Source organism: Episyrphus balteatus, chromosome 2, assembly GCF_945859705.1.
Source record: "Episyrphus balteatus chromosome 2, idEpiBalt1.1, whole genome shotgun sequence".
Taxonomy (NCBI): domain Eukaryota; kingdom Metazoa; phylum Arthropoda; class Insecta; order Diptera; family Syrphidae; genus Episyrphus; species Episyrphus balteatus.
Genome location: NC_079135.1, coordinates 68,412,645 through 68,436,984, shown reverse-complemented (window position 1 = coordinate 68,436,984; position 24,340 = coordinate 68,412,645). Strand labels below are relative to the sequence as shown.

The window sequence follows — 24,340 nt, the reverse complement described above, 5'->3', positions numbered from 1 at the left end:
CTCCATCCGCCAATTATGGTTCTGCCTTAACGTGTCGCGTCTTAACTCAAGCTCTACATTTCTCCGTTTTCCGTACAATTATTAAAAATATCTATGACGGTAACCCTAGAATGTTTTTGTTTACACATGCTATCTTTTTCTAAATATCTGTACATCTCTATTTAACAGCTGAGTGAAAGTCAACAAAAACAACGTGCACACCAAATGACATATAAGCTGTCACACTCACACGTCAAAAATTTTTCTTCGAAATAAAAAAAAAAAAATAAAACAAGGCGGTGTGCGGTTAATCGGAAAATCTTTTCGTTTCAGAAAAAAACCAAGAAATTTCATATAAAAACTTTCAATTTATTTACAAACCAATTCTCAAATTCAACACAAATTAAATTTAATTAAAATGAATTCACTTAATTTACGCGTATCAACAGTTAAAACAGGTGAAAATGCAAAGAAAAATTCCGAAATGCGTTCGTCCCTTGTTAGCTTACCGAAGCACTATGAAAAAAGTATACAAAATCAATTAATTTTATTTTTTCTGTTTATAAAATGTAATTGCCTAATTTTTTTACAATTCAAGGCGAAGAAAGTTATTGCTTGGAATTAAAAAACTCAACCAGCATTCCAGAGCAAGTGGCAGTGGTTAAAAACGTGTGTAGCATTTTAAGTCATTTTTCTTTTTGCAACTTTGCCATTTTAATTGAATTATTTTCTTATAGATTTTCAAAAACATTGGCAAAAATTCTGCTGTTTTGCAGTTTCTCACAGACCTTTACTTCTATACTCCCCTAAAGCATCCAGTAAGGAATCAAATATCAAAGTAAGTTGCTTTATATTTGCTACGTTGCAATTGTTTTTCAATGATACCTAATGTTCTTTATTATTTTATAGGTTATTAATAACAGCTGCCCGCCTAGAAACTGGAGGAATTGATGAGAACACAATTGTCGAATCACTTGCAGACACACTTGCACGATTATTGGATGATGCCAAGGCATCAACTGAAAGTTCTAAATGGAATCTAACTGTGACTTCAATAGCTGGCTGTTTTGAGAACTTTGGCTGTGGTCTGAAAGCCTTGGAATCTAAAATACAAATCGTATTTCCATTTTTGTGTAGTTCTTTGCAGCGGTATTTAACAGAATTGAGGTAAATTTAAGTTTTAAAAGGAATCAAGTTCTATATTGAGATATAAGAGATAAATATTACCAATTTAAAAAAAATCTAAAATTCAATAGAATAAGTTTGAAACACATTTCAATTGCATATGCCTAGCCCTCAAGGTTAATAACAGAGTCCTAGCTCCGGTATTAGATCCTAATCCTAAATTTATCAATTCATTTCTTTACTATACTCCCCCATGTTCTGTATTACATTTTTTGCGAATCAACTTGCCGAAAGTGAAATTTGGTGTTCTGTTCACACATTTACATTTTCTGATCGAATTCAATTCACTTTGTTTCAGTTCGTGAATTGGTGTCTTTTTCAAAGAATCTGCAATTTTTTGGTCAAAAAATTACTTAAACTTATTTTTGTATTGTTTTATAATTGCCTTATTGCGATTTACAACTATCAATTGATAGTTGATAAAAATTAAATTTCGATATCTTATTACTTAATTAAAAATAAAGTTTTGAAAGTAGAGAATGGTCCCAACCGTTATTAAATGAAATCTTATTAAAAAATTCCATTAAAAAGTTGACCAGTTTTCCTATAAATTAGGTTTAAAAATCGCAAATGTCAGTATTTATCAACTATCGATTGATAGATGTAAATCACAATACGGGTGAATGTTTATTTTTTTGTTATTCTAGTATAAAAAAACTTAAAACTCACGAGGCATGAAATGTTATCATTCATCACTTTTTTGGGTAGGTACACTGGAAAGTCCACACTGCCTGTCTGTTCACAACCTCATTCACTATTTTACACTCTTCTCGCAGTAACTTCACTTAAGAAACAAAATAAAAATGGAAGATCCTTCAGTTCTGACAGCTCGAAGCAATTTCGAAGTTTTCGAAATCGATCGAAATGGAGAACATGCAATTTCATTTCACGTGAAATTGAAAAGTGATTTCAATTCACTTTCGATCGAATTCCGGAACATGTGCGGCTTGCTTTATTCGTCGAAAGATTTGGTAGCTCTGTTCAATTGCGTTCCTAAACTTATTTGGATTACGTCCTCATTTGTTTTAGATATTACCAAAAAGAAAAATGAGGCAATTTATCCTCCAAAAAAATGTCAACTTTACTCGATCGGTGTTTCAGCTATCAATTATTTTTTTTTTTCGGTACTCATACTCAGACATCAAATTATTATAAAACTCTGAAAGGGTACTACGAATGTTTACTTTTCTGAATCTACCAAATATTGAAGTAGCTGGATGGAAATGTATCACCTTGGGCTTAGTCTTTTGGTCATTTCGAAAATTGATGTATTCACTATGGTGAATACTATCGTCCATTTTTACAAGCTTCAGGATGGGGTAGTTAATTCTGTTGTTGATCTTTTCACTTTTCCTTAGAAATTTCGCAATTGCTTTTTTGCTGAATAATTTCTGCTTCTCACTTAAAATTGATTCACCCAGTGCCAAAACGGCCTAACCCACATTTTCAAAAAAAAAGTTGGGTACACAGATCAAACCGCAGTAAAACAATTTTTTAATATAAACAAATCCCCCAATAAATTATATGTATCAGAAATAAAGTTATAGCCAAAAATTTTTGGTAAGTCATTTTGACTTCGGAGCCAAAATTGCCTAAAATACCTTTACCTACTGTAGTTTCGGATTAAAAAAAAAATGATAAATTCGCCCAAGAGTACAGCAACACTCCAAGCAAAATACAATTTCAAAACAAAGAATTTAATAAGAATTTTTTCTAATTTATTGCCATTAAAATAGAAACTCTGAAAATATTTTCTGTAAACCCATTTTTCTCAGAACGAAATTTATGGGGTTTGGCCGTTTTGGCATTTAATACCTCAATTATAAACAAGTCCCAAAAAGAGAGAACTCTGAGCGCTTACCAAATTTCAGCTGATTTTCGTGTACAAAGTTAATTTAAAAAAATCGTTGATATATCTAAAAATCCTTAAGATTAAAACCTTTCAAAATATTGTTTTGGTAATTTTTGATTGAAGTATACCTTAAACCATTTTTTATAACATTTCCAGTGTCCTCAGCTCACCATCTGTAAGAAACGAATACTACCTTTATGTACACAACTCAATTAGACTCATTCTTTCGTGTGCCCAAGAGTATCCCGAAATCTTGCGACTTCATCACTCGGAACAACTCAAAAACCTAAACACTGTGTGTAAGCAGATAATAAACGACGATGAAATTCCAATGGATCCACGGACAAACTCGGGTATCCTTATGGCGTATATTGCAAAAATATGCTCCAACTATGAAGCCTTCATCCATGAAGTTAAATTAGCTAAAAATTCTAATGAAATTGTACTTTGTGTTGGTATTGTCAACACATTCGACTACCATGACTTTACTCAACTCTCCAAAGACATTCGCGACATTTGCACTAAAATTGACGACATGGCTAATGCAAATTCAACTGCTCCCAATATCTTATTATGTGCAGCTCGATCACTTTTTCAGATTTCGAAAATACTTTTAAATTTTGATTTGCGAAATAATGAAATGAGCGAAGACACAAAGCTAATTTTAAGAAAACTTCTAATATTTGCATTCTGTTATTTAGAACACCACATGGACAGTGTTCGACACTTATGTAGAGACCTACTACGAAATGTTATTGCTTTGAGTAAGAAGATTTCTTTTAGTTATCTTTTGCAAAAAATTTTCGACGCTTGCAATTCAGAAAGACTCTCCATGTCAATGAAATGTATAGTTTTGCTTCAAGCTGTATCGATACTAGGCAGTCAGGATATTATAAAAAACTGCAAGGAACTATTTAGTACATTGTTTGCTGAAAACCTTGGACGCGATTTTATAGTCAATAATCTATTTGAAGGCTTAATGGCTTCCAGTCACAATGAACTTGATTTTGAAGCATGGAAAGATCTTTGGATCACGTATTTATTAGAAATTGCTGCTAAAAACGATGCAAGGCTTCCAGATGTAGAAGTGCTTTTAGTAAAGGCAGTCAAATGTGAACCTCGCATTGTACAACATATCATTGAACATACCAGTGAAATTCCAATCAGTACAAAACTATCAGCTTTATGGGCAGTTCGTAAAAGCGGCATAAAAATGGATAATTTCAGTGAAATTCTCAACGGTTTTTCGACAAATCTTTTACATTCAATTCTCTCGAATTGTGACGATACCCGTATTATGGCACTACGCTTGCTCGTTGAAACGCACAAAACTACAGAGCTTCTCACTGAGCTTGAGTGTGAACATATCTTGCTTTTTCTAGAGTACAATTCAAATTGTCAGAGCCCAGCTGTTAGACAAAAAACACTTGCACTTTTAGGCAAAGCTCTGATTAGATGTGAACTCAATCTAGTCAAGGTGCTGAAAGACAATTCTCCAGCCGAGAAACAACGGTACAACAAATTTGTAATGGATTTCATTAAAATCCTTGTTGACAATCTATTTCAAGGTGCGAATTTTAGTCGTCGTTCAATATCTCTGCAGTTGCTTGAAATTTGTGTTCGTATTTTGGTTAACTGCGATCTAAATTTAGATGAATTTCTGCCGAAAAATGCCGTCCAAACGCTGATAGAAGTCTTAAATGACACCTATGAAGCAAACAAAGAACTTTCTGCATCGATTCTTAGACTTATTGAAGACAAAAAAGGGTGTCGAGTTTTTGAAAAAGAGTCAATAGACCAGATTAAGGAGTTACTGGTGAGCGTACGACCAGCAGACTCTGTGACAGGAGCATATCGCTTAGAATTCTTTTGTAATAAAGGCAGTCCCGATGCCTTTGGGAAATTCGAGGTTACTCGATATTGCCCAGTGCATTATGCTGCCCTGAGATGGACCTTGAATATTCTTAAAGATGGACTTCGATTAGGAAAGGAATCAATTTTGTTAGCAGCAAAATCAAACCCTTTGTATGGAGTTCTTTTTGCAGTTAAACATCTTCTCAAAAAATTGGACTTTCAAGGATTTTCGAAAGACATCGGATGGCGGATACTCATTGCTGAAGTTATAGTCATATGCAAAGAATTGACTACTGTTGTTGGACCAGTAGTGAATAATTCTTCACCCGAGGGGCACTTGCCAAATGACTTCAGTGAACTCCCAGAGCATTTCCGCGGAGCAGAAAATAAATCTAAAACGCCGCGTAAAATATTATCATCGAAATCCAAACTTAGTCAAGATAATCTTAAGACTACCCCACAAATGGTTCTTTTGTGTGCTTGGCGAACGGTGAAAGAAGTTTCTCTGATACTGGGAGAAGTTGTGCTACGATCGCCTATCCAATATAATAAAGCAACTGAGAATTTTTTGGTCACCAAAGAGCAAATTCTAGAGATCGGAGAACACTTCAAGTTGCTTCTTTCGGAGACAAAACATCGTGGAGCCTTCGAGCAAGCATACGTTGGATTTTCAAAGTTATGTGCTCGATTGTGGCGTGTTGAAAGTCATGATTTGAACATCCTTCCAATGACGTGGTTGCGAGAACTGTTAACAATCATTTCCAAGGATGAGCAAATAAATGAAAAAATTTGTTCAACTCGTCGCAGTGCTGGAGTTCCCTTTATGGTGCAAGCCTTAATAACATCTGAACTTCAGGTTGGAACAACAAGGTCATTATATTTCTGCATGCAACAACTTATGCAGCTCTGTGGAAACGCCGATAGAAGTACTGAGGCTAGGAGTCATGCTTTGAATATATTAAGAGCGCTCTTTCGATGCACTGATCTAAATGAGACTATCGGCGAGTTTGCTAGCGCTGGAGTCATGTGTTCTTTACGTGGCTATGAAGCGTCTACGTGGTCTGAAAAAAATTCAGCAACTTTATTATTTTCAGCTTTAATAACACGTATTTTTGGAGTTCAACGAACTCGAGACTCGGACAATTTAAGTATTCGCAATAAAATGACTGGAAGAATATTCTTTTTGCGATATCCCAAGTTGTATGATTTCTTTTTGGATGAGTTACGTAAAGCTAGTTCTTTGATATTACGTCATGAAAAAGCCAACAAATTACATCCATTATTACTTATGCTGAGTAGATTATATCCATCTGCATTAGAAGGAACCGAGTCAAATTTAAAGGTAAATTTATTTTCTTGCTTTTTATTCTACTTTTTTAAACTTTTCATTTTATTTTAGCTTTCTGAATTTATTCCATACATATCGAACTGCTCAGGATGTCCCGAAATGCAAACAAGGTATTTGGCAGCAAAAGCTATTGTTGCATTGATTTCAGTGGATTCATTGCCAGTTGCTATCTTGAGAAAGTGTGCTGAAGTTTTAGTAAGCATTAATTTTATATTTTCTATTGCAGTAATAACTTTTTTATTAAAGATTTCAGCAGATGATCCAAAATCGATTAACTTGAATGTTCTTCATGGCCACTTGCTACAGGTGATTTGTATTAAATTTGTATCAATGGACACTTTTTTAATCAACTTTTCAATAGATTCTCTTCCTTATAAAAGCACTTAAAACACAAGAAGTTGAGCTTATTGGTGACATATGCTCAACTGTGGTCACTTTTCATTCAAAAACTAAAATCAATAATGCAGTAATATTGAAAGTAATGCTGGATATTTTCATTGAGATTTTAAGTGGGTAAGTATATTTATGATTAGTATAAGTTCATTAAAAAAAAAAAAACAAAGCTACCGCTCTGTCATTAAAAATTGGGGTGTCTTTAATTAAAAAACAGCCTATTTAAAACTTTTCGATAATTCGGCGTAAGTAACCAATCTGGAAAAAAAAACTCATTTAAAGTTTCTTTTGTTGCTTTTGTTACTCGAGTAAAACTTGGAGCATTTGATGATTTTAGTAAATCATTGCGTGTTTTATCAACTTGTATGCTTTTATACTTCAAATCTGAAAAACATCAAACGTAAATTTTTCCACAGTGGCTTTTTTATTCATGAAAAAATAAAACTCTCCGGGAATTCCATTGTTTAATTTCTTTATGCAATCCATCTAAATTTCTCTCCACGGTTGTTAAATGGTGGGTTAGTGCGATTTTGTTTCTTGTCGCTTATCCATTGGAACTGGTTGCTCGTCTATGAGTGGTTTTATTTTGCAGTTTTTTCCTCTATTCCTCAGATCACATCATAACTAGACCATATTTGGGTGGGTTATTTATTCCTTATTTAATTTATTAGAGTGTCTTCGGCAAAACTAAGCGATTTAATTCATCCATGTTTTTCAAAATGATAATTTAATAATTAAATTATACTTAGGAAACTCTAGTTATTAGTTTTAATGGTAAATTTCTCCAAAATCCACAAGATCATTGGAGAAAACAAAAGTGTTCTTATTCTGATGATCAAATAGAATAAATAAATTTTCCATAAAAAATACTTCACAAGAGGTCTTTTCTTAGCATCTTAAACTAACAAAAAACGGTAAGAACTTTAGGTTACGCGCCACTATTCGGAACAAACGATTAATGAAAATGTATGTACCTATTCCGATGAGAAAATTTGTAGCTTGCTTAAAGAAATACATGTGTTCTGAATTTGTCACACATTTTATATCGTTTTTCAAAAAAGAATGATCGTTTTCGTTTCGTTTTTTTATTGTTGCGGATAGTTAAATTAAATAATTAAATCTTTACATAAAATTAAGAGCAAACTCCGATTAACAATTTATTGTTTCTTTTATATATATATGTACACCTAATCCATGTTATAAATCTAAGAAAAATCTAACGTTGACTTATTTATTTTGGTAATACATTTTTAAGAAAGTATTTTAATTAATTTAACTTTGTTTTACTTTCAGAACTAAAAATCTCAAGCTTCCCCAAGAGACCATACAAAACCTACTGCATTTCTCACAACAAAAGCACTTTTACACAAGTGAACTTTCCTTTTATTATCCCGTATTTCGTAAATCATTATACATCTACAATTTACACATGTTGCGACTGACTTTACCATTTGGAGCCTTATCCGACTTTTTACTGTCTCCTCCTATCACACATGAGAGCATCTACCTCGAACAGGCAGAAACATGCCTTAATATTATTATTTTAGTTTTATATAAAAAACGTTCGCTTACCGAAGATTTAGAGGAGTACGAACTTACAGAATCTGAAATTGCATTTATGAAAGTTCTACCCGACGATATGCTTGATCAATTGCACGACGAATTGAAAAGTAGCAAAAAACTACATGCAACGCTTAAAGAAGTCACACAAATACCAAAATTTTATCCAGAATGTGCAATGAAAGCATATGCAGCATTAAGTCAATTAGATGTATTTGATTTCACTCTAACGCAATTAATCAAAGAATCTAAAAAACATCCAGGCGATGTAAAAAGCCCCTTAACACTATGTGTTGAACGATTGGTGCTTAAAAAGGGTATTGAATTTAAAACCTCTTTAATGTGCTTGGAGTATTTAATTGAAATAACACATTCATGGAATCCTGATTGTTTAAGGTTAGTAATGTTTTTAAATTGAAATTTCAAATTAAATAAAAAATATTTTTTTTCTTTACAGAATAAAAGCATCGAATATTTTACCACATATTGCTGTACATTTTCCCACAGCACTTCAGAAGAAAAAATTAAAATTCGTTAAGGAATTTATTAGTTTAATGTTATCCATGCTGATGGATGAGGATTTCGATGTTCGAAATAATACGACAAAAGTAGTCTTAAGTTTACCCAAAGAAGATCTTGGAATAGGTAAGAAATGCATAATGTTAAAAGGAGTTCTTCTCATTTCGTCACTGTTGATACGCAAGATACGCAGTGTGAAAAATGAAAATAAACATTTTAAATCCATTTTTACTGATTAGTCCTTATCTACTCTTTTTCATTCTCAGAAAATGTTTTATCAACAATGGCACAGAGATTATTTCTACAATACACTGCTGACCTTCTTAATGCAATGAAAGCTGACGATGATTATATAATAGCCGTGTTTAAGGCTGTAGCCGAGTCGCAATTGGCTGCTGCAAATATAGACACGAGTGATGGCAATGCAAGCACCATCAGTAACAGTACCGCTAATAGTGATTTAGAAGTTTTCGATAAAAACGAAGCAAATGTCTTTGCTGAACCCCTAAGAGCTATTTCCGATAATATTGTGATATACAAAAGTACGTTTAGTAACCGACACAAAGTGATGAACGTAGTTAATACGTATAAAATTTATTAAAGATTTATTATAAATTCTTCTGTAATGTTTTTTGTTTTCATCGGAGAACAATTTGAATATTTTCTGCAAACAGTTCAGATAAATAATGATTGTATATTTTTTATATTATTATGTATGTGTCTTATTTTATTAGCGTAAGGAATTTTTAATAGAAAGGTTATATTAAATGAATAAAGAATATTTTAGTTATGGAATTTTTGTCAATATGTATTTTATACGTGTGGCAGTTCAAATAGAAAAATATCAGGTTACACTACACATGAATGTATTGATTTGTTTTATTTTTTAAAATTTAACACCATTGTCAAAAATATAGAAAAAGAAAATTAAAGACTTGTTTATTTAAAATAATTAATTGTTTTATTGATAAATATTTGAATTACATATTCAACGAGTTTTAGGTATGGTCACATATCTTTCTTTATGCGCTACTGTATTGTAAATCTTCTCATGAAAACACTTCAATTCTTCCAAATAGACATTTATTCATAAAGAGAAAAAAAGAAGATAAAAAGATTTCTCTGTTAGATTCTCAGCCCAATCATAGAAGAGGTTTAATATTATTAAACATTTATTAAAAAAAAGTCGTGCGCCAGCTTGAATAGCCTGCGAAAAGTTCCTATATGGATGTTAACCATTATCGGGGTGAATAAATAATTATAAAAGAAGAGGCGAAAGAAAACATGTTCTGACTGTTTCATACAAATAATGCCTCGAGGTGTGCTTCCGATATGTAAAAAATCTCCAATTCATAGGAAATCGGAGGAATTTCCGCTCCGACGGAATCTTCGCTAAGGCCGAGTGTCTCGTAATGACATCTATTACTGAGCTAATATGCTATCTACTCAGAGGCAACACAAATTTTAAACGTTTTTCGATCCAGCCTAGACCAGACACCAGACCTGCTTGTTCGGTTGATATGTTGTAATATTTGACCATTTCTTGTTTGTTGCTTCTATACTACTTGTTTTAGAATGTGTTTGCACGTTGCGACTGGTAAACCAGTGTTTACTTTATTTATTAGGTAAAACTGGTATAAAAGTTCCATTTCTGAAGAGGTCATCTGCTCCGCAGTTTCCCGCAATCAGCCCTATTCTGAATGAAAACTCTCGGGGAATCGCGTTCGGGAAAAGTGCTCCTAATGAAAAAGTTTAGGGGAAATTTTGCGCCTTATTCATATCTTTATTATTTTTTTCGACAAGAGAAAAAAATTAAAGCAAAATAGGAAGGATATTTTTGGAATTTTTCGATTGGGAGCCATCGTCTCGAACACATTTCCTCGCGAGTTTTCATTCCGAATCGGGCTGAATATCTCTGTGTCCCATGCTCAAAAGAGGTAAAAGTAAAATTGTTTCAAAATCTCCATGAGAGATGATCGACAGTAGCGGGCAATAACGCAGTTTGTGATAACAGAAATAAAAGTGTGGAGTGATTTTTAGGGAAGATACGGATACTCGATGTAGATATCTTCCACAAGGATGGATCCTGTAGAAGTTTTTTTTTGGCAATGCATGCGTGGAAGGCTTTTTCAAGTACCAAGTTGTTTTTCTTGGAAATCATAAGCTGGCAAACAAAATAATATTGTGTATTCCCAGGAACAAAAATTTCCCTGGAAATATTAGCTTTCCTAAAAAATTGGGTACTTGAATGTTCCCTAAGATTTCCGATAATCTCTAATATGTAACTAAAATCTGGGTTTTCGTTGACCGCAGAAAATATCAAATCAAATAAAATATTCAAAAACACTTACGTCAAGCACAATATTGATTACCATAATACATTCCGATACAATCACGATTTTATGCCGCTTTTATACATTTTGTTTCCTTGAAAAAAACAAAAAAAAAATTACTAAGTGAAATAACTAATTGTTTATTTTAAATTTCAAATAAAGTATATAAAATTTAAAAAATAAAATAATGGTAGTTTTTTTTAAAAATCGCACAAACGACGTGCTTAAAAGTTTATTATTTAATATTTAACTCATTTTCTTCTCACATATTATTTGTATTTTGTTTTGTAGTTTTAGTGCAATTGCTTACGGTTTTATTTTTTTTTAAATTATTTATTCAATATCACATTTTAGCATACTTTCAGAAATAACAAAACAACAAAAATGAATGCGCTTCTCCTCCAGAAAATGAAACCTTAACATATCAATAGAATTACTATTCCAAATGGATAAACATATTATAATTTAAAAAAGAAAGGGTTGAACAAAAATCTAATCAAACTTTGACTTTCCTTCACAAGAACATGCATCACAGACACGAACATCAGAATTCCATCCCCGTTCAGGGACGGGTCGACGAGTTGCCGAGCAATTCCCACAAACTGCTTGTCCACATGCCCGACAATGATGGCGCCAGCAGTCACCAACTTCCTTTGACGAGCGGCTAGAATCATTTTTGGTCGGTGTCATGGCGCTCTTCAGCAGTTCTTCGGCAGTTCCAAACTGAACTTTGCAAATTGAACAGGCTGGTGATTCGGAATCAGGTACCCAATAAGAAGGGCGAGCTGTATCTTTGATAAGATCTGTGGTAATTTGTTTAGATATTTTTTAAAAAACATTCAAAACAATTTTATAAGTTATGCTTGCCTTTAGGGTACTCAAGTACAGATGTGACACTACTTATTGTATTGTAGATTGTTTCACTATATTTTCTCACAAAAATGTCCCCATCTTCATTGGGCGGCCCTGTATTATTAGTAGTATAACATAAGTGATCTCTTGGTTTTTCTGAAGTTTTTTATTAATGAAAATTTCTACTGTGAGTACCTATTTAAAACATTCAAATGGAAAAGGTGACTTACCTCGGACCGCGTCTTGGTTTTTGCTAAGCTCTTGTCGGCAGTCGTTGCAAACGCGTACTGGATCGTTCCAACCTCGAGCTGGAACTGGTAATTTATGTTGGCTGCAGGCGTTGCAAAAACCTTCACCGCATCCACGACAGTGATGTTTGCGCAGTCCAGTCTTTTCAAAATTTTTTCTGCATTCATGACAGTGCTGCAAAAACGGATTTTTTTTTTAAGTTAGTTTATAGAAATGCTTTATAAATGGGGCTTTTTATAGTGCTACAATAAACTTAAGATTAGATCATGGGAATACAAAGTCCAAGAATGGGGTTCATTCCGTAATTATCAAAACGATCATCGAAAACTTAATCGTCTTTGATTTGCTCTCCGTAATTCAATCGATATCGTCTCTTCTGTCATCATAAAATTGCATACTTTGGGGTTAATGAAGTACTAAATCACGAGTTTTGAGTTATTAATGCAGAAGTTATTGGAACAAAAAATCTTTAATCCTGCAAAAACTCATTTCTTAACATTAAAAATTGACGGAGAAAGATCACTGGTTTTGTTTTAGAAACTAACTTTTTACATACCTAAAAAAAAGATCGATACCAGTTTTAAAACTCGTTATCTGAACAAACAGTTTTTTGAGTTATGACAGTGTTTAAGTAAATGAGCGATATGTTTAACTTTGGAATATAAATCTCCACCTGGATATGAAAAAAATGTTAATATAATATTGCAATAATTTTTTTTTAACTGTTCCTTCATCTTTAATAGACTTTTTTATTTGTGCTTATTTAAATACACAGTTTCTATGAATTAACAAAATTCACAAATAGGATTAATTCTGTTTACAAATTTACTCAGGACAATACCTTTTTAGCTATCGTCTAATACTCGCCAAAGTACAATCGTAATAATAATTTAGTTACGGAAAGGAAGAAAAAACTTTATCGTCTGCGAAGATAGTGATTATTTAGGTTACGGAGATCAAAGCATCGTCAAAACGAAAAACCCCTGGTTAAACGAAGTTCGCTGTGAAACCGGACGTGTTAAATCAAAAATTTAACTGAGTTTAAGATTCAGCTGAGCTGAAGTTTAAACTATGTCCCTTATTGCAAATGTCGTTCATCTTTCGATGCGATAAATATATATTAATATTTTTTATCTCTTTGTACAAAGATATTTGCTATTGTGATTTATGAACTTGATTTGAGTGGATAGCGAAATTGTAAGCGAAAAAGATCGAAAAAATGATCGACTATCGATAAAAGTCGTCTATAGATCGACAAAAAAAATCCCAATAAGGGCGTATGACTTTGAAAGTAGGAGCTACAAATACATTTTGATTAACCATCCCACTTACTGTAATTTCAGCATTTGGTTTCCAATAGCTCGGTGCCACGGTATCGGCAAGCAAGTCGCTTAAGACTTTTGTCGGTTTTGAGCCTATACTGCTTATTGCTTCTGCTAGATATGAGACTCCATCAAGTACCATTTGTGCAGAGTGTACAGGTCCTTTGACAGGCACATTACCTCCTTTCCACACATGAACAATTTCTGACCTAATATGCAAAATATTGATGTTAGTATATTGAACTTTTTTGCTTTAAAATAAATTAAATACCTAACAGCCATAGCCTCTGGTGGTTTATTACCATACCAGTATTGACGCTCTCTGTAAATCTCACCACAGTTTGGACACTCAATGATTGATCCTTTCCAAGCATATTTAGCATAACCAAACAAGGAATTTTCGTTGTGTCCCTGAGAACCCATTATCACAACAACCTAATAGAAAAAGTAAATAAGCATTAAGAATTTAAATATTTGTTTTATGTTTAATTACTTCTCTTCCATTCTTGTAACACTGCTGACACAAAAGAACTTTATTTTCAAACTGATGTTGATAATTACAGGGAGCTGTATTTTGATGATTCTCTCCATCAACAACATGACCCATAGAACGTTGACACCGTCGACTGCACGACTCACAATGAACTGTACATGTAAAATACTGCTCTGGAAACGGATTGATTGCCTTTTCGACAATTTCACCTGAGAATTTTAAATTGAGAGCTTTCATTGCCTTAAAGACTACACTGGGCTGACGAGGCGATCGAACGGCAGTGTTTTCGATTTCCATTTGAATTGCTGCGATTATTTTCGTAAAGTCAGTTGTACGATCATCGGGCGTTTTAATTCCAACATAACGAAGTGAGCTGAATGCATTTGTTTCAATATTTTGTCGAGCAAATCCTTGACGAAGTTTGTCTTCAGCACTTTCTTCAACAGCTAGAAAATTAATTAAGAAAATAAATATTAAAGTAACAAATGCTATACATTATATGATTGCGAGACTATCAAGACTTGTTTTATACTCACAACTGTCCAATGGTTTTGTGTGTCTTGTTTCGTGAAAAACAATAACTGCTGGTCCTAGAGCTTGAGCTGTCCCTGGGATGGCTAATGACTGTAGAGCTTGTGCAAAATGCGAACAGAATGCCTTTGAAGCTGTTCCCAAAAAATCGAACATATCACTGTGTAGACGTTCAGAACGTGTTCGATAAACTACAATATCCGATATAGCTAATATCTAAATAAGATTGAAAACAAGTACTTAAGAGGTATAAACAGCATATAAGTTAAAGGCAATTCAAACCTTAAGTAACATTCTCATTCGCCGGTTGCTTTTTGCTGTAGTACCTAATAGTCCTTCGGTATCCAAGCAAAGAGCACCAAGTTGATGTTGCATGGCAGCGTAAACTCCTATGGTGCAAGAGTTCTGTTCCGATGATGTCTTGAAAACTTCTTCACCACAAAAAAACGCATGGTTCATTGTGTGGGATTTTCCATCGCCTGTGTTTCCAAAAATTGAAATTACTTTGATCTTATCGGTATCTGAACAACGAAGTTTTTTGCAAAATAATTCTGGTGTTGCAACTTGTAGATTTTCTTGTTCGTCCATAAGGAGAAATGAACGACGGAGATTGTAGTCTGATGAATCATATGGATTTTCTGAGACGGTGTTAATAAATGGTATTGATCTAAAATCAGTACCATTTACTAGATCAGGCCTCATAGCTTCGTCCTAAAAGAGAAAAACAAAAATGGCTGTTAGTTAAATAATTTAAGAAGAGAATTGAAGAAAATATATTATTATGATGTTGAAGGGTTTTCTTCTTTGGTTTAGCTCTTTAGGTTGCTTTAGTTTCACCAATGAAACATCTAGATTACTTTAACTTTTCCATACCTTTCGGTACGGGTTACTATCTGGTTTAGTGTAACCTTATTAAAACAACAGAAAACATATTTTCAAATCAAAATTGTTTTACAATTTGTATCAGATTTAGTAGATCGGCAGATGAGGGTTCAAACGAAACGGTGAAACCTACTAAATTGTTTAACTGAAATTTAAAATAAGTGCGGGTTTTCAACTTCCACTGTGAAACAGGGGCTAGGAGTTTAAACATTTAAAAAATATAAATAAAATTCAAAATGAATTCTTTGCTTAACTTAGTTAACCTCTAATTATGGGCTACTACAAAGTATTTAGAGTCCAATATAGAGTCTGTTGACGAAAATCTTAGAATTAGTGACAAAATTGTTATAAATAATGAAACCAAAAACAATTGAGATGGCTGAGTTGAGTGGATTATGAACAAAATTCTTTCGACCAGCGGCTTATACATAGTCTAATAACAAATATTGATACAATTTTAAATTCAATTATTTTCAGTCAAGCACACACAGCTTACTACATCAGTTACATAAGCTATATCAACAGCTTTAAACATTAATTGGTGCGGCCTGTTGGACTTCTCAAAGCTCTTTTTTAACATTTTCACTATTTAGACCATAACAACTATTTCCCGACGTTCAATCGGGCTCAACTATTGATTTTTAGATCAATGATATAGTTGGTGTAGTAAGCTCTGTAAAAGGCTCCTGGTTTCAGTCTGTTAATTTTAGTCCTTATTTAACAAGTTACTTTTATGCTTTTTTGTCGCAGAAAGATTTATGATTTTAGTCATTTAAAACGATGGAGGTAGATGAGAAAATACATGAAATTCGTTTTTCGAAGGAAAAAACAACATCTAAAATCAAATTGATTTCCAATATGACGTTTGTATTCTTTTATGCATTTTTAGAAGAACAAAAATTCAAAATAGAGTTAGAGGCGTTTTTTTAAAAACTAATTTTTTACAAAACATGTAGGTATGCCATTTTGTAGAAATTACTAATCAACACCTTAAACTTTAAAAAAAAAATCAATGCCCTGTTTTCGAAAGTTTGATTTTTCAAACAAAAATTTCACTTTTTTTTTTAACCAGTAATTTTTTTATTTTAACTTTGATTTATATTAAAATTATATTATTGAGGCGGCTTAGCATTAAAAAACAGCTCAATCGTGCACTTTGTGATAAAAGCATGAAAGTTACATCATTGGTAGTAGTAAATATAAGAGTTATTTTGAGATATTGGGCCACCTTGTATTCCATCATACAAATTAAGATTTTGAAGGAGTGAGGTGCATAAGTAAAAGTATGAAAAATAATTGTGCGGTTTGTCTGGAATATATATGTACTTATTTTATATGTTCTTGTAAATTGGTGCTCTATATGACTATTCTTCTCTACGTCATAGAGATGAACCAAAGAACGAATGTTTTTAACCTCAAAAAACATTTTTGGTTCTACTATGTATAGGTATGTACATGTACATTTCTTGTGTGTAGGATATCCGCAATTTTTTTTTTTTGTAAGGAGGGAGGCATTTGCGGGGTTTAAATCATTAGAAGAACACATGGGACCGGCATAACGTCACAAGATTCAATGGAATATTTCATCTTTTAGATTGCAATTACAAAATTTGTCTGTTGAATACATTGTCTAGCTGCTATTCAAGATCATAGCTCTTAAGAAATGAGTCATTTATCAATATTTGTGTATCCAAACTAATTTATCAGGTTTAAATTTGTAACTTTCTAATTAATTAATAATTGTTTTACAATTCAATGCATGTCATGTTGCATAAATTATTTCGTCTTAACAGCTGACAATGTACACTTCTGAGATTTAATAAAACGTTAGCCTATATAATACCCGCCTATATGTGTGTACAGAAATTTTTTTTTTTTAAATTCAATATAAGAGGCAAAGCTTTTGCGCGTCAGTTCCAAACAAAGATGCATTGAGATGTCAACAGACAGTCATGTTCTTATCTTTTTTATTGTTGTTGTTTAAAAAAAATATATTTTTTTATAAAATCACCGACGTCACTACAATTTTTTGATTTAAATCATACCTCTGATATTGGAATGAGAAAAGCCATTGCAAAGGTGTGTTGACTTCCTTATGAGAATTTTCACACTCACGATCGATTTAGTCTTTGTTCGGTTGTGTAGCAAGCTTTCGCTTTTTTATTGCCGCATCATTGCTGCAAACGCAGAATGCTGTTTCAGTGCCGATACTTTAATTAAATGATCTCTCAAATTGATAAACAAATAAAACACATGTTAAAAAAGCATTATTGACCAATCAGATGTTTTGTCGGTGCAATAAACTAAAACTTCTAGTTATAGAATAAAAAATTGATTTTTAACAGACTTTAACAAATAAAACACAGATTTTTGCTCTTCGAGGAGCACGATCACAGCCACATTGAAGCAATCTAGCTTATTTTTCCCTTAATTATCGTGGGGTGAGCTTTTTTGCGATTGGAAGAAGAATGTTTACTTGAGAGTTACTCATAAGAATGCGTTTTTTTTTTAATCTTGAAGAATTCAATTTTTAATGAAGATGATAACGGTGCATACTTGATCATAATTTACGGAGTAAAAACGAGTGATTGCAGAAGAGCAAGCTTCTTTTATATAAATAACATTCAAGTTCAAATTAAAGGGGTATATCTCTCTTTGTTTACATTGAGTTCGTTCGCATACTTTTGTTTTAATTTATTTTGAAGCATGTGTGTAAGTTATACCTAAGAGTATAAATTATTGAATAGTCACATGAAAATCTCTGAAAAATAGGTATTTTCTGCATTACAAATTGTAACTTTCTTGCTCTCGAGAGAGTTGTAGAACTTTAAAGAACCTGATAGCCAGTGTTGCAGTTTAACAAATTTCAAAGTAGTAGGTACTTTCAGTACAATATGCAAACAAAAAAAAAAAACATTTGTTGTTAAATGTGTAATTCTTCTTATAAGCCACATCAATGATTTTGTTTAAAATGTATATAAATAACTACTTAAGTGGTGGAAAACACATTCCGGATTTGTTTTATATTAGGCATGTTTTTTCTACAACGCAGTAGCTACGTATTTTTCATTTTATTCATGTAACAATAATAAAAATTACACAAGTAGTTTTTCGAATAAAATAAAAAAATGAGTAGTTACTGAGTTGTAGAAAAAACACGCCTATTATATTTTTCAAGAAACAAAAAAAAAAAAGGAATTCAAAACTGTTTGAAGAAATGAAAAATGTATGCCAGAATTTGGTCGAAATCAAAATTATGTATGCTTAGGGAAAAAATACATATATGTATGTATTTTTTTTTTTAAATTAATTAAATTTAAAATTATATAAGGCGTGTTTTTTCTACAACTCAGTAGCTACTCATTTTTTTATTTTATTCGAAAAAACAATAAAAACAAATACTTACTTGTGTAATTTTTATTATTGTTTTGCGAATAAAATGAAAAATGAGTAGCTACTGAGTTGTAGAAAAAACACGCCTTATATAATTTTAAAGTAATCCGGAGTCATTGCGACTCCTAATACGGACTTACTGCTCATATCTATCAAGGTCGGTAAGAACTTAAAAAAACGTGTTTGCTAAAATAGTAAGAAAACGTTTTTTCTAAAAGTAGATGCTTGAGCATTCCCTAATAAAAATATAATCAGACATATACTTGAGATACTTCGATCAAATTGTTTTAATAGCTGCGTTCCTTTGGAAATATTTATCTACTTTTTAGTACTTAAAGCTGCTTTGAACTACTTTTTCAGTATAGCAAAGTAGTTCAAAGTAGTTTTAAGTACTAAAAAGTAGATAAATACTTCCAAAGGAACGCACCTAATATATGAACGTGCTTTCATACAAAGGTTTTCAACGGATTACAACCTTAATGATCGTCTCAACGAGTATGACTCCTTTTTTGTTAGAATATTTTGAAATATTAGTTGTGGTGACATTATAAAAAAACAAACAATTTATTTTAATTATAACTACGTGGTATAAATGTTGTGGTCTGATAAACAACAAGCATGTATGAATGTTTTAATATTTCCACAACTCAATCAGCTGAAATGCAATCAAGAATGTGTGTCATAGAACAATCCCATATTTCTGTCTGGCTGATGAAACTAGAGGAGTACTTACGATTATAAATTTACGTCACGAAGTGATAAAGCTCAAATGGAAATGTTTTTTTTTCCCTAGTCTAAAGACAATTTTAAAAAATTGAAAAAAAAAACGAACAGTATATTCGCTTTTATAGCAATTGCACCTGTTCCCCAAAAATAATCAATTTAGGCAATGCTCGGAGAAAAATCAAAGCGGAGGTCCAGTTTTTTGTCTTCACACACACTCTCTAGTTTCTATGAACCGTCTGTAAAATTTTGTAACGAATGATTGGGAACCTTATTATGACTTTCGCTTGTAAAATTGGTGAGTCAAAATGTTTAGGTTTATAAGCGATTCTGAGTTTTAAAAATTATATTGACATATTATGATGCGGACGTCGTAGTTTTCTTATCGGAATATTATGTGACACGTATTCTGGCAAAATAGTTCGACTTCAGTCGAACGTTTGACTCACGAGTTATAATAGCACCCTAGCTTAGATGGACCTAAACTGCTTCTACTGGAGACCTAATAAACCTAATTGTGTCAGAATTCACTATTAACGGCAAACCAATAAACACAAACCGACATTGAACGCTTATATTGTCTCCTAATGCATTATACTTGTTTTAACTTTAATTAGTACATTTTTGGTAATACCGAAGGATAGGGCGAATAATGCAATTGTTTTGTATGCTTTTGCGCTCAATTTAAAGTTAAATGTTCAAGCTATTAACTCTTTGAGTCACACTTTTAAGTGACAGTTAAAATTTACAATTTTTGTTCATAATTATATTTGTTATGGTTATTTGATTAGAAAAATCCATATATGTATTTTTTTTAAACCGTTATTTTTGTAACAAAAATGGTAATTTATTTATATTATATTTGACTTGAAAATCAAACTAATCATGTGAAATTTGTAACATTTTCACTATCAAATAGTGCGAACTGCTTCTCTTTTAGGACTGAACGTGCAAACAAAAATACAAATTAACGTGAACTGAGGTGAAAAGAATATTAAAATGGAGTGATCCATACTGTTTTAGCACAAGTCTAAGGACAAGTACTAAGAGCACACAGTAGCTCTGTTCAACTATCAAAAAACATCGAACGAGAGTTGATGAACTCTCCGTTCGATACACATACTTTTGCTCGTAAGTGTAGGGTATAGCAATTTTAGCTGAACACTTTTTGTAAAAGTTATGATAAAATAAGCGAAAACTTTAACCCTTACAACAAGAAACCGACATGCGCTAGGAGCTGCAATTTTCCTAAAATTCGCCCTTCTTTCCCATGACACGATAATTGCTTTACAAAAGCCTAAATTTTGGCCTCCAGGGCGAGTCGTTTTTGTGTCGTTTTGAGAACAAACGTAATACTTTTTTTTATTATTGAAGCTTCTTCCCAGATGTGAGAATTGTACTCAAGCTTTGTACATTTATAGAGCAATTGGTTTGAAACTATCATATTGAAAAGAGAAAGTTTCCTCGATGCAGTTGCCACTCATAGAAAGTTCCATGGACTTTGACTTTGACGTAAGCGGATGAAAAGACCTTGCATTTTTGGTCCCGCCTGCACTGATGGTGATTGGATAAGAAAAATACAATAGGGTGGAGTTAAACTTCACTTTTTTTCTTATTGTACATACCAGGGACGGGTGCCATTAGTCCTCCAAAAAGAGCATACGGCCCATTTCACACATAATCGGGTAAACGGCCCGGATAGCCGGTTGCTAGATACACGTTGTTATGGACGCTTCACACTATTAAATTAAAAACGTATGAAGAAAAACAGGCTACCCGGGCCGGTTAGATGGTCACCGGCTATGTGTGAAATGGGCCTAACAAATCTCAGCCCGATCAAAAAATATCTTGAGGGTTCACAACGCCCCTGAAAATGTACATGCTTTTTGGAAGTAAAATATAGGGTGATTCAGGAGCAATGTTCCAAAAAGCTAGAGCGTGTAGGTTCGGTCGTATGGGAGGGGGGTCTATTCCACTTCGTTTAGCGGGGAGGGGCAATTTAAAAAAAAAAGTTGACTTAATTTGAAAAAAAAAAAAAAATTAAATCAATATATATATGTATATAAATCTACAAAAATTTCAAACTAATTTTTTTCAAAATTTTATGTAATTAAGTACCTACTAATTAAGTTTTTGAAATTCGTTGCTCTTATTTGTTTTTGAACAAAAACAAAAAACCGGATCTAAAAATCTTGTCTTTTTCGAAAAATTAACAAAAAAACTCTGACGCGGAAAATTTTCAAATTCAACCCAGAGGACGTAAGACGTCCTCGATCAACTTGGCAAGAGAAAATAGAAGCAGTTGGCCAATTAGAGATCTAGCTTGAAGAGCTTGTTGGTTGAGGCACGAATCTACAATGGATTGTAGACCTGCCTAAAGGCTCTGATCCTCCTTAGTAAATAAGTATGAGTGTTGCTGTTATTTCTAGCTTGTTTAAACTTATTCTGGTTTTCCTCAGAAGAGTTGGCTTCATAACAACGGAAATTTGCTTACATAGGTATTTGATGTTGATAAGATTATATACAACTCGAATCAAATCGTGAATTGTTCTGCTTTGATGAGTTAATACGCACAATTGATAATATGAGCACCTACAAGTTCGTGCGACATATTCCGATCATTTTCAATTCAATTGCGTTTCCAATTTATTTATTTTTATAGAAATGAATAATTAAAAAATGCTTATCATTTATTTACATGATTTTTTTTATTGAGCTCAAGTCAATTGCCTTGAAAAAAACAAACGTAAAACAACAACAAAACAATATTTTTCACATATTTGTTGTTGTCTTTTGTTAAAAAACAAACCTGCAATTTATTTTAATTTTAAAAATAACATTTTCTGATATTTTTAAGTAATGGACAATGAAAGGAAATAAATTTAAGGACGGGGAATTTTTCTCCAGATGCCTTGTCCTAAATACTAACAAATTTATGAAGTTTTTTTCCAACCAGATGCAAACGTATGCAATTCGGAAAGCAATCGCATCGCAACACAAACATTCCACTAACAATTATACTCTAGAGACTGCGGGTGGTGGTAGAGAAAAAATAAAAATAAATCACAAAACTTACCTTGACGAAAGTCAGCGATTCCATTGGTTCCATGATGGAGGGGTTTTTGTTTTCCACGTTTGTATCAATTTTTAACATCACTTTTGATATTTTTTAAACAACAAATTACTTATTTCAATTGAAAACAAGCAAATTAGCTAATTAGATTTATTGGAAAATTATCTAAAATCCGTAAGTTGCATGCGATAACATACAGAAGGGAAAAAAAAATCAACTTGGGTTCTTGGCACACCCAATCGGGAAAAAAAACAAAGCTTGTTTTTTTTTTTTACTTTTCACTTTGAGACGTTTTTATTTTTGCGAACAAACAAAAAATTTGGGAAATATTGGACAAGTTCTGTTTTTCTGAATTGAAAACTTTTTGTAAATGATTCAGATAAAGATAACAACGAGCAAAGCAAAACGATAAACGAACGTGTAAAGAATTAAAAATATATTGCAAAAATATTCAAGAATGCGTGCGTTTTGCGTTAAAATGCACAAGAAACACGAACAAAATTTGCGATTGTTGACAAATGACAGCACGAAACGGTACAAAAATATGCAATGTCAAAATTCATAGCATACAGTAGAGGCAAAAAAAAAATGACGGGATGCATTTGGAATTCCAATTATTCTATGTTTTTAATGTTGCGCTTACATTAGTACAAAATCAGTCATTTGGTTTTTATTGTGAGTGTTCATACGTTAAGAAATTTGAACATTTTGTACAACTTCTGATGGTGAAGGGTATAACTTGCAGAAGAGCGAGGGGAATGGAAAATTTTAAAACTTTGTAAATATTAGGTGTAGAAAATTGACTTTCGTTCTCTTCTTCTATTTTTTCATCAAGCCTGGTACGCTGCTCGCGCTAAATTTTAGCTCCCATACAAATTATCGAAAAATTTTATCTCAGCTAAAATGGATCCCATACAAATTATCGATAACTTGTATGAGAATTTTATCTCAGCTAAAATTTAGCGCGAGCAGCGTACCAGGCTTCAGATGCAAAATATTTTCACCTTGTAAAAGCCCAACCCAACTAAGTGCAAAGTGATTTTTCAATCGCCTAAGCAGTGAGTTTGTAGACAAGAGGGATGAGGAGTGAAGGGGGAAGATGATAACGAAGGGAACTGAATTTTCTGAGGGCGTTTGTTCCTAGAAAATGTAAAAGTGGAACGTGATAGGTCACAACAGTGTGTAGCCACCGCATGTGATTTTTCAATCGATTGAAAAATCACTGTGTAGCCAGGCACTAACACAACCACTTCTGTATATTAAAATCTCTCAAGTTAAAAGCCTGGTACGCTGCTGATGCGAAACGAATTTTTCCATACAAAATTTCGTTAACGAAATCTTGAACGAAAAATTTCGTTTTGCTTTTCGTTTTTCAAGCCTTGTACGCTGCTGATGCGAAACGAAAAATTCTCAAGTCTCCATAGTCGACAACGAAAATGCTAACGAAAAAATATCATCGAGTCGACCAGGCTTAAAGCAAGAAATAAATGAATTAAAAGTGAAACAACCGTCAACACTGCTCGTTTAGTCAAGAAAAATGCACAGGATAGTAAAAAGTAAATGACAAATGAGTGAAAACTATCCAATTTTTCGTTTAAGCCTGGTACGCTACTCGCGCTAAATTTTAGTTCCCATACAAATTATCGAAAATTTTTAGCCGAGATAAAATGGATCCCATACAAGTTATCGATAACTTGTATGGGAATTTTATCTCAGCTAAAATTTAGCGCGAGCAGCGTACCAGGCTTAAAGCCTGATGGTACGCTGCTCGCGCTAAATTTTAGCTCCCATACAAATTA

General features: G+C 32.7%; 2 protein-coding genes and 1 long non-coding RNA gene across 6 annotated transcripts; 2 read left to right on the top strand and 1 right to left on the bottom strand.

Moving 5' to 3' along the window:
* Nucleotides 1–237: 237 nt before the first annotated feature.
* On the top strand, nucleotides 238–9,620 carry LOC129908521 (thyroid adenoma-associated protein homolog). 2 transcript variants are annotated; one of them, XM_055985082.1, is made up of 11 exons: nucleotides 238–506; nucleotides 578–660; nucleotides 717–817; nucleotides 889–1,146; nucleotides 3,173–6,212; nucleotides 6,270–6,413; nucleotides 6,465–6,524; nucleotides 6,580–6,731; nucleotides 7,905–8,567; nucleotides 8,629–8,816; nucleotides 8,957–9,620. In XM_055985082.1, the coding sequence occupies exons 1-11, from the start codon at nucleotides 398–400 to the stop codon at nucleotides 9,289–9,291; spliced, it is 5,133 nt and encodes a 1,710-aa protein (XP_055841057.1). In that variant the 5' UTR covers nucleotides 238–397; the 3' UTR covers nucleotides 9,292–9,620. The 2 variants fall into 2 exon arrangements, with proteins under 2 accessions (XP_055841057.1, XP_055841058.1); XM_055985083.1 differs by having other exon boundaries at nucleotides 578–648; nucleotides 8,957–9,619.
* Nucleotides 9,621–11,456: 1,836 nt separating this feature from the next.
* Nucleotides 11,457–22,732, bottom strand: LOC129908522 (zinc finger FYVE domain-containing protein 1-like). 3 transcript variants are annotated; one of them, XM_055985084.1, is made up of 9 exons: nucleotides 22,545–22,732; nucleotides 14,753–15,181; nucleotides 14,476–14,686; nucleotides 13,940–14,385; nucleotides 13,718–13,881; nucleotides 13,457–13,655; nucleotides 12,106–12,298; nucleotides 11,891–12,031; nucleotides 11,457–11,826 (listed from the first exon to the last, which is right to left on the bottom strand). In XM_055985084.1, the coding sequence occupies exons 1-9, from the start codon at nucleotides 22,620–22,622 to the stop codon at nucleotides 11,516–11,518; spliced, it is 2,172 nt and encodes a 723-aa protein (XP_055841059.1). In that variant the 5' UTR covers nucleotides 22,623–22,732; the 3' UTR covers nucleotides 11,457–11,515. The 3 variants fall into 3 exon arrangements, with proteins under 3 accessions (XP_055841059.1, XP_055841060.1, XP_055841061.1); XM_055985085.1 differs by having other exon boundaries at nucleotides 11,891–11,989; XM_055985086.1 differs by lacking the exon at nucleotides 22,545–22,732 and adding an exon at nucleotides 17,398–17,952.
* Nucleotides 21,582–22,161, top strand: LOC129908523 (uncharacterized). Its single transcript, XR_008771292.1, has 2 exons — nucleotides 21,582–21,872; nucleotides 21,928–22,161. It is a non-coding gene; the product is annotated as an uncharacterized LOC129908523 (long non-coding RNA).
* Nucleotides 22,733–24,340: the final 1,608 nt, after the last annotated feature.